The 10,385-nt window shown below is 39.2% G+C and overlaps 1 protein-coding gene across 1 annotated transcript; it reads left to right on the forward strand.

Annotated features, from left to right (window-relative positions):
- The first annotated feature begins 3,286 nt into the window (after positions 1 to 3,286).
- Positions 3,287 to 9,946, forward strand: LOC130549732 (uncharacterized). Its single transcript, XM_057327039.1, has 3 exons — positions 3,287 to 3,408; positions 7,671 to 7,725; positions 7,807 to 9,946. The coding sequence occupies exon 3, from the start codon at positions 7,820 to 7,822 to the stop codon at positions 8,996 to 8,998; it is 1,179 nt and encodes a 392-aa protein (XP_057183022.1). The 5' UTR covers positions 3,287 to 3,408; positions 7,671 to 7,725; positions 7,807 to 7,819; the 3' UTR covers positions 8,999 to 9,946.
- Positions 9,947 to 10,385: the final 439 nt, after the last annotated feature.

The following is a 10,385-nucleotide window of genomic DNA, read 5'->3' on the forward strand; positions in this document are numbered from 1 at the left end:
TATCTAAGGTAACTAGCAGATGAGTTGAATCAGGTGTTTTATATAGAGACACATCTAAAACATTCTGTCAGGGGGTTCCTGAGGATCAGGATTGAGAACACCTGAAGCAGAGGTGTATAGTAGTTTAGTATTTTACTCAGGGGTGCCCAAACTCAGTCCTCGAGGCCGGTGTCCTCCAGAGTTTATCTTCATCCCTAATCAAACAAATCAAACACACATGTCTGTAGCTTCCCTGATAGCAAGAGAGCGATGAAAACTATTGAATCAATGTTAAAAACTGTTGAATCCTCAATGTGTTGTTGTCAGCCACCATTATTGTGATCAGTGTTTGCTTTAGTTGAGTTCTTGACTCTCGTGTTTTAATGTCAAGTTTTCATTGTCCGCTGTAACAGAGCTGAAATATGTTTGTTGAGGTAATGAGAAACAAGATCCATTAGAATCAGCTGAAGATGGATGTTGTGAGGTTATATATATACTGTAGCTCATGAGAGTGATGTTTTATTAGTGTTTTAAGTTTCTGTGATACTTCTGTGTGATTAAAGCAGTGGTGAGGTGTCAGACTTTCATTCATTTACAGGAAATATTCCTTACATTTGTCTTGTTGCTGACTCAATTAGACATGAGGAATCGGTGTATGAAGCTCAGCAATGGTGACGATCAACAAAATAAAACTTCATGCTCCAATGCATGCTGGGTAACGTTTTAGTACAACACTCATTCATGACTCCCAGCATGCAATGCAGTTGATCTGTTTATCAGAATTAATGGGGATTGTCACCATTGTTCAGATGTGTATGAAGAGTGTTGATGTCTAAGCGTGTCACTTGTGTTTATTTGGTCACAGTAACTTCTCACTAGTAAACCAGAACATTTCAATCAGTCATGAAGATCAGATTGAAGATTATATTGTAAGAGTTCTCATCTTTATTTTATTCTCATCCTTTCATTCACAGTAACACTATCCTTCACCATCTCTAGTGTAAAACATCTCTTTCTTTATAAACGCACACGTGTTCTCACAGAAACACTACTGTAAGCACTTAAAGAGGAGTGAGAACTAAATGAAGATGAGTCAAGAGCTCAACTAAAGCAAACACTGATCACAGTGATGGTGATTTGATGAAATGTCAACTTTTTTTCAACATTAATTGCAGGTGCAAAAGTGATATTGATGAAATGCCATTAATATTGACATATCAGCACATCTGAACATAGATTCAATGGTTGCTTGCTGTCAGAGTTTCTCTTGATCTTGAGGATGTTGATGAGTTTGTTCAGGTGTGTTTGATTTGTTTGAGTAGGGTAAGAGCTAAACTCTGGACCACACTCTGCACGAGTTTATCAGAGGCGTTTAGTACTCAAGTATTTTACTCAAGTACATTTATCCACTATCTTTATATATTTTAGTGTTTTTCCTTTTGGGAAATTTTACTTCACCACATTATAAAGCATAAACATATGTAGTTTAATCCACCACATTTCATAAAACAATTTTTTATATGTTTTTTACCTTAAATACTTAAGAACATAATAAATCTACTATCTTACTTTTACTCAAGTAAAATGATTGTTGAGTAAATTACTTGAGTAAAAGGAAGAAAGAACTTTGACTTTTAATGTACTTTCTTAAATGTAAAAATTGCCATGTAGTTTTCAAATGCAGTTGAGTAAAAAGTATGATATATGCCATGCTTTATAATGTATGGAAGTAAAACATTTCCAAAGTAAAAACACTAGTAAACAAAAGTAAAGATACTTGATCCCTGAGAGTAAAATACTCAAGTACTTTACACCTCTGTAAAATGCGTTGTTTATTTCAATGTTGTCTCTCTTTTTACTGGGACATTCCTGAGTGATCGATTCTTTTGAGTCAAATCTTTTGAAATCATTAATTGAACAATGGGCAAAACCATCTGAATAGGCTAATAAATCAGTTCAAATGATTTGTTAAGTTCGCAGCATGATCTTAATCGTCTGAAGCGGCGGGTTACTCACTTCTCATCGTGGGAAACTTAAGAACACGCAGAACACAAAGAGCGTTGGATGAAGTGGATATGAATCTATATCTATCGAACCAAAACCGCCAGAGGTGTATAGTCCAGGGGCTAAAGAGTAAAAGTCCTGCCATATTTTTGTTTCACCCGTGAACCCATGAGCTGATTTCACAAGAGGAGGAACCAAGTCATTCCTTTCAAGTCACAAGCAAGTCTCAAGTCACATCCAAGTCCTCAAAGAGTTAAAGTTAATGAGATAATTAAGTGATGATTGAGCATTAGTGATGAACACCTGCTGTTATTGAGAATCACAGAGGATCAGATGTTGATGTTTTATTGGTTCAAATGATGCCACCATCATGGAGATCAGTGTTTGCTTTAGTTGAGCTCTTGACCTTGACCCCTGTGTTAGATTTCTCTCTGTATAGGAGTTGTAACGCTGATAAAAGAGAAAGCCCCTGACGCTGTTGCCACACACTGCATGCTTCATCGTGAAGCTCTTGTGGCCAAACGATTGGATGATGAATTGCATCAAGTGCTGAGAGATGTAGTTAAAACTGTGAACTATGTCAAATCACACCCATTGAAACACAGAGTTTTAGGTTTACTCTGCAATAAATGGGTGCAGAAGTACGCTGGCTTTCACGCGGGGCTGTGTTAAGTCGGGTGTATGCACTGCGCAAAGAGCTAAGAGAGTTTCTCTCTGGTGAAAAGACAGAACTTGCCAAATGTTTTGAAGATGACTCATGATACTAAAGTTGTCATACATGGCAGATGTTTTCCAACATCTCAATGTCCTCAATCAGAGCACACAAAGGCACAATGTGTACATACTGAATGCACAAGATAAGGTACGCGCATTCACACAGAAAATATCTCTGTGGGAAACCAAACTCCAGGAGGGAGTTACAGACATGTTTCCTCTCTTTACCCAAGAGTTCATCTCCTCCAACTGCTGACAACATCTGCCCATAATCCAGTCTAACCTGTCACATCTCAAGGGCTATTTTAAACGATATTTCCCTGATTTGAACAACACCCACCTGGACTTTGTTAGAAACCCATTTGCACCAGGGGTTGGCACTCATCTGGATCTAGCAGAACAAGAGCAACTGTTGACTTGACAAATGAAGGAGAGATGAAAACAAAGTTCCAAAGCCGTTCTATTGTAACAGTCTAAAATGTTTTTTTATTGTATATTCTCTCCGTGTGAATTTGAAAATGATTTATCTGAGTCAACGTGTAATATCACAAGCAGCCACTCGAGGGCGCTAGGTTAAATGGTTACCGGATATAAGCCCTTATACACCGACAAGGAAGAGAGTTCGTTCGGTCGAGGGAAATCTCGCGGTTGAACTCATGTACCTACACATGCTAAGTCCTGTTTGAGAACGGTGTACGTTTAAGCTCAAACGTGAGTATGGGTTGGCTGTTATTATTTGGTATGTGATGTATTTGAAATTGCTGTGGCTAATGTTAGCTATTTTACGTTCCGTTGTAGAAAGTACTCTTTTCTTAAGTGGACGTATGGATGTTTGCTTTATGTAGATGAGAATCTTTATTGATCCATAACACTGTTGGCCACGATGCTCATTATATGAACCCATCCACGACATGTCGGTCTAAGGCCAGGATTACGGAGCTGTGTATGACCCCGATGTGGCGAGACTATAGCACTCGGCTATCATCACCGTAGCATTGAAGCTAAGGATGTATGGATGGTTATATTCACTCCTCACTCAAAGGAGTATAACATTGCATGGCTCTCAAATATTCTCTTGGAACTTTATTCATCTCGTTGCCATCATCACATCATATCATATCATCTAACTCTGAACACTTACGATAAGTTTCCTTTATTATTGACCATCTTTAATATGCTAAGACTGCTAGGGTGTTTATGATGTTTATTTCTATGTGGCTGGTATATAGGTATATATATATATATATATATATATATATATATGCACTGCACTGCACTGCACTGGGTAATAAAACAACACAAAATAGATTATCTGTTTGATGAAGTGGGTTTATTCAGTTTCCGTAAAAACTTCTGTTGAACCCCCTCAGTGTAATACCTCCTCATAATTATGATATTACACTATGTCAGAGTTTTGGATGTCTGCTAGAAAGGACTACCCTGCTTTGTCTGAAAAGACAATAAAGTGTCTTTTACCTTTCGATACAACCTAGTTCATGTTTAGTTTCACTTTCGTTTTATTTCGTTCCTTTGTTAAGTATTCGTTGATAGTCATAATGCGTTACACCACAACATTTAGTTTGGCTAAAAGTATTTATTTAAACATTCGTTAGATGTTATGCGCGCGTGCGCAAATAGTTTAGTATGATTTCTTGCCTGTTATATACAGGATGACCGGAGCGTCCCGTGCGCAGCTCGCGCCCACATGTGCTCTCATAGCGACACAGCGCGCACAGCACTGCTGCCTGTTCACATACAGTACACATGCGAGTTTGTGTGACGTTATTTCTCTCTGTACTCTTTCTGTAGCGCGAGTCATAGACAGATTCAGTGAATGTTGCTGTGAGAAGAGAAGGTTCACACAGTTCAAGAGAGAGTGATTGACAGCGTGATGCGATCGATCGTTTCCACCCAACAATAGAATATATACAGTTTTAGGTATGACATGATGTGTTTATTGAGCTTTAGTTCATTTAACTTTTCTTTACTACAACCTTTTGAAGTCGAATCTCACTATTATATTTTATATTTACACAAATACTGTAGTTATATTTTAGGAGCTGTTTGATTTGGGGTAAGTTTTACTTTTTGATAATATTTGTTCTTCTGAGGGTCTAGACTATGCAGCTACGATCACTTGACGCAAAAAAACAGCGGTGGATGCCGTTATGGATATATCGTCATTTTTATCGTTATCGCAAGAAATACCAGGAATTATCGTGATGGAGTTTTAGGGCCATATCACCCATCCCTACTGTTCAGTTAAAGGGGTCATATGGCGCGAACACGTGTTTTTCTGTGTCTTTGGTGTGTTATAAGTCACTCATGCGTGTATTAGACAAGTAAAATTGCAGAAATGAAAGTGTGGGAACAAAAGAAACATTCTATGTAAAAGCAAATGCTCACCCAGACCTGCCTGAAACACCTCGTGTAGCCACACCCCCACAAATCTACGTCAGTTGGTGGTCTGATTTGACTGAGACAGCCCAAATGTAGAAGCAAGTAAGGTGGGCGTACCTGTCAGTACAAATGAAGAGGAACCTGATGTTCCAAATATGGTCAGAGGCGTCACATTTCCCTCACACACTTGCAGTATTCCACCAATCACTACGCACTGGTTCACACCTTAGAAATGTTGCCAAATTGCGAAATATTTTATGTGTGGCTGACGCAGAGAAGCTTATTCATGCATTTGTGACCTCAAGACTTGACTACTGTAATGCACTGCTTAGTGGTTGTCCTGCAGCATCAATAAACAAACTACAGTTAGTTCAGAACGCAGCTGCCAGAGTTCTAACCAGAGGACTGTTCCATAAAAGGCCGCTAAGAAAAGCGGAGATTAAAGCAGACTAAATCTCATTTTAGGAAGAGCATTACTGGAAACAGTGAATCTCTGGCCTTCTGTCTGAGTCACAAATCTCACTTATACAAAACCGAATGAACCGAACTGGTCAGTCATGCTTAATTAGGTTCCATAAAGTGAAGTTGAAGATCATGTGATCTGACTAATTTCAGTCAGGTTCAGATAATTGCGTGTGCACGCTAATATTCAGCAGCCCTACAAGTCGAGCTTTGATCAAATCGATCCGCTAAGGAAAAGAGAGCGATGATTGGTGCACTTCTTATGTGTTTAACATCCAGCGTATTGGTGCATTACCGCCACCTTCTGCAAAACGTGAAGAGTTTAAACCTCAAAGGTACGAAACTGTGGTACTACCGCTGCAAATAATGAAACCAGAGGGAAAGACTGGCAAGAAGTAAGCATAAAGTGTTCAAATATATTCATATAGCCTATTTTAATACAAATAAATTAAATAATACTATATAATAATCTTTGCTACAATAAGGAAAAAGGAATATAGCTGAAAAGTTAATAAAGTTGAAAGTTAAACCTGAAAATCCAACAAATGATGTTTTATTAACAAAGTTCAGGAGAAGCCGGAGCTCATAATCAAACTCGGCTGGTTCGCTACAAGCAATCACGATTTTCACCCCATCAGCTCAAGCGAGCCTCCGCATAAATAAGACCAGAATTCTTACCTGCACCTTCTCTACAGTAGTGCAACATCCCTCCACCTCCGCGGCCGATCTCCCCGAACTCGCTTCCCGCAGCAGGACCCCGGGGGGTGAGCTCTGGGTTAGGGCTGTTTCCGAGCTTGGCGCACTCGCCCCCATCAGGGGGAGAGTGTTCGGGTTCGGAAAGAAACCGGCGAGCTCGGAGCCCGCTCCCTGGACAGCACGCCATAAGCATATCTTACCTACCCCTGCTATCAACATCATCCCTGCCACCATTATTATTATTGGCTTAGGCGGACTCGTGAACTGGAAAAAGATGCAAGAAGAACCGCCACATGCAAGACAGTGACACAGGGCCTGTTGTTTCAACACTATTTAATAGTATGCTTTCTTTCTCAGCTATAGCCAACAATAAAATAATTTTATTCAACTGAAGGAAAAGTCAAAAATTTAAGGCTACAAAAAATGATAACTCTGTCTGTTTAATTGTCATCAAAAATCATCTTATTGCCCCATCAGTCTTCTACAACCATCATTGGCAGCCTCTCTCTCCACAGGCAGACGATATACAACACACACAAGGCATCTGAAAACGTCATGAAAACAGTGAAGAGTCGCTCACCGCACAGCTCTGATCTCTGTGCTTTACAACAGCACATGCATTGATACAGAGAGAAATCTAACACAGGGGTCAAGGGTCAAGAGCCCAACTAAAGCAAACACTGATCTCCATGATGGTGACGTCATTTGAACCAATAAAACATCAACATCTGATCCTCTGTGATTCTCAATAACAGCAGGTGTTCATCACTAATGCTCAATCATCATTTCATTACTCACTTAATGATCTCATTCACTTTAACTCTTTGAGGACTTGGATGTGACTTGAGACTTGCTTGTGACTTGAAAGGAATGACTTGGTTCCTCCTCTGGTGAAATCAGCTCATGGGTTCATGGGTGAAACAAAAATATGGCAGGACTTTTACTTCTTGGCCCCTGGACTATACACCTCTGGTTTTAAGTAATCTGTTTCAGAATTTTAATGAAACTTTTTCAATGGAAACTTTTATTTTGGGGTGTAAGTATGTGCAGAAAAAGCGTTTTGATTGTCAATTGCAGAATTTTGTTTTAGGTCAAGCTAAAATGGCAATTTACTCAAGTAGGAAAAACAGAATTGAACTAAAACCTGGTCAAAATGTTACGGTTTTATTTTCGACGCTTTTAAAGTCCAGAGTGCTGATCGATTTCAATTTTTGTAAGGCGGTGGACGATCTGACCTCTTTTGAAATTAAATGGTGTAGTAGAGGGGCTTTGTGTTCTGTGTATGAAAATGAATTGTTCTTTGCATATTTTTGATCATTTTATTTTTTGTTAATGACATGAGATTCATGTAAACTGGTTCCTTGAAAGTTGTAATAAAGAGCTTTCTAAATTCTCTCTCTCTCTCTCTCCGTCAGACTGATAGTAGAAGAGCCGCCATCACATCCAGTGCCGTGATCCACCCTTCTCCACGTAAATATGTTTGTCATACTTGGACTTATGTCCACATGAATATACATAAAATAATGAGCTGTGAATATGTCTGTGTTGCAGGTAAAGAGGCACAATGAGAGACATTATCCCCAAGAACAAAATAAAAGGTGTTGATATCTGTGGAGATAAGAGCTACACGTATATAATCTGCTCTGATCTGGGCTGTTATATGAGGACAAGTGATTTACAGAAAGGTTCAGACCTCACTATATTCAAGCTGCACCCCTCCTGCCAAAATGGAGACCATTATTCTGCTGATCGGTTAGGACGATTTTACATCATTAAGGGAGAATCGTGCCGCACAGTCACAGACCTGTCAACAGATGCTGATGCTGTAGTTAAAGACATTCATCCCAACTTTCAGGGTGGAGATCACTACCTCCATTATATGGGGTCTGGGTCTGGGTCTGTGTCTCTGTTTGTGTCGATGTGTCTTTTCGAGTTGTTTATGCCTATCATCATCTTTCAAGGAAGGGGAACCTTCAGAAGAGATTACATGTTTGACAACCACAGAGAAATCAACCTTCATCCCAGCTGCAGTAACGGTCTGTATTACTGGGGTCTTGGATTAGGCTGTTGTTTCCTGAAGCCGGTCTCAGAGTGGGGAGTGGAATACTACAGAGGCACCGATCTTGAGAAAGGTGATGGTCAAGTCTTTTCTGTTCACCCTGATGTTGTGAGCTTTCTGCCCGGTGGTCTGTCCATAACTCAAGGTCCAGCCCTTGGCCGGTGGGAGAATATTAAAACTATATGTAATGACAGTGACACACCAGTGTCATGGCAAGAGAAAATCATCAAGAAGGTGGGATACAACAAGGAGAAGATGAAAGAGATCACACACAACTGGAAGTTTGGAGCATCAGCCACGATTGAATCTGGAGAACTCGCAAAGTTAATAGCCAAGGTACAGTTCTCTCTGTCAGCAGAATATGGAGGATCACACGTGGGCACTGAGAAGGAAAGCTGGGACGAAGCGACTGAAGTTGAAGAACAACTATCATTTAAGCTGAAGCCACACAAGAGTTTATATCTGTGGCAGTACAGGCTGGGTGTTGGTGGAGAATCAGTTTTATTTGGTCGTGATTTAATAATCAGCGATGAGCCGAACCCTCCGACTGAAGCCCCACTGCAGACGCATGAGAAAACATCAATGAAATACATCTCTAGTCCTTTGCATGACATGCCTCAAATGTGCCATGATGAACCTATTTATACCAAACTAATACGATGGTGTTCAGATTATATGCATTAGAGTAAATATACATAATAAAAACAGACCAAAGGTTTAAGGCTGATGCTGATGTCTTTGAGTCGAGTCACTGGAGCATATGATCACATGACATAAATAACAAGCACTTGTTGTTATTATTGCTCTGGATATTATCTTGATTTTATAAATCTAAACTTCTGATTGGCCGTTACATTCATGTGCTGTCTATGATTGGCTCTATTGCTCAACGCTGGGAGTGAAACAGGAAAAATCTCTGATGCACCGCGCGTGTTCACGTTTCGTTCATCTTCATTTCATTTTAATCACCCAAGAGTGAGTCTTGTTGAGTAAAGTAAGAAAAATGCAATTGTCCTACCTTGTATGTATTCTCCCATATTTACTCTCACATAGCCTTGGCTAAAGAACACCATATACTTTGTGTACTGCATGAACACATTTACCCAAACCTGTTATAACCTTTTGAGTAGAAATTCATGTTGAAGTATTCTTACATTGCATATGAGCCTTTTCTTTTAAGAGAAGAAAACGCAGAATGTTCTTGTTGTAATAATGTTTTACTATGATAGAGTAGAAAGCAGAAATAATGTATTAGCCAGAATGGCATCTGTTACCCGAGAGAGCAGCATTGCGTTCCATCAGATAAGGAGTTGTGTGTAGCAGGAGAAAGAGGAGGAGAAAGCAGCGTTGAAAAACCCAGAGACGTATAACAAAGAAGCAGGTGGCGTTATATAGACAAGTGATAAAGGCGTTGACTAATCTCAAGATGACATCAGAAGAGCGGGGGCTTGAGAAACTTATGAAAGACTGAGCTGAGATGATATTCGGAACAGTTTCTCCAGTGCTAGTTACTGGTTAGCCTTGAGCATTAGATTGATATTTGCAGACTTTATTCTTTTATTTATTTTATTTGTTACAAGTATATTGATTGTAACCTTGACAATTGTTATTAATAAAACCTATAATTATATACCTACAAGTAAGTCTGTTGACTGACATCTTTGAAGTGTACGGACAGCTCACGGAGGAGTCTTCTGTGACGGGGAGTGAGTATATTTAAACAGATACTTATAGCCTACAATGTAAATATTTTGAGATAAAATAACGGTGAAATGCACGGCAGCACAGGGTGCCAAAGGTTGACCATTAACAGAAATAACGCTACACCCTGAACTGAGGTCACGTGTTTAAACTGTGAACATAGGAAAACATGTGTCTACCATACAATAAAATAACATGTTTTCACTGTAGTACCAAATGATTCGTCTGTTAAATAAAACAATGACTTCAATTAAAATGGTTGAATTTATAAATTGGTAAAATGAAAAAGCAACAGTATTCAAACTTTAAAAGAACACTGACAAAACTTTATGAGTGTTTTACTACTTTTAAACAAGTACTTTGTTAATTG

This window comes from Triplophysa rosa, unplaced genomic scaffold, assembly GCF_024868665.1.
Source record: "Triplophysa rosa unplaced genomic scaffold, Trosa_1v2 scaffold167_ERROPOS184624, whole genome shotgun sequence".
Taxonomy (NCBI): Eukaryota; Metazoa; Chordata; class Actinopteri; order Cypriniformes; family Nemacheilidae; genus Triplophysa; species Triplophysa rosa.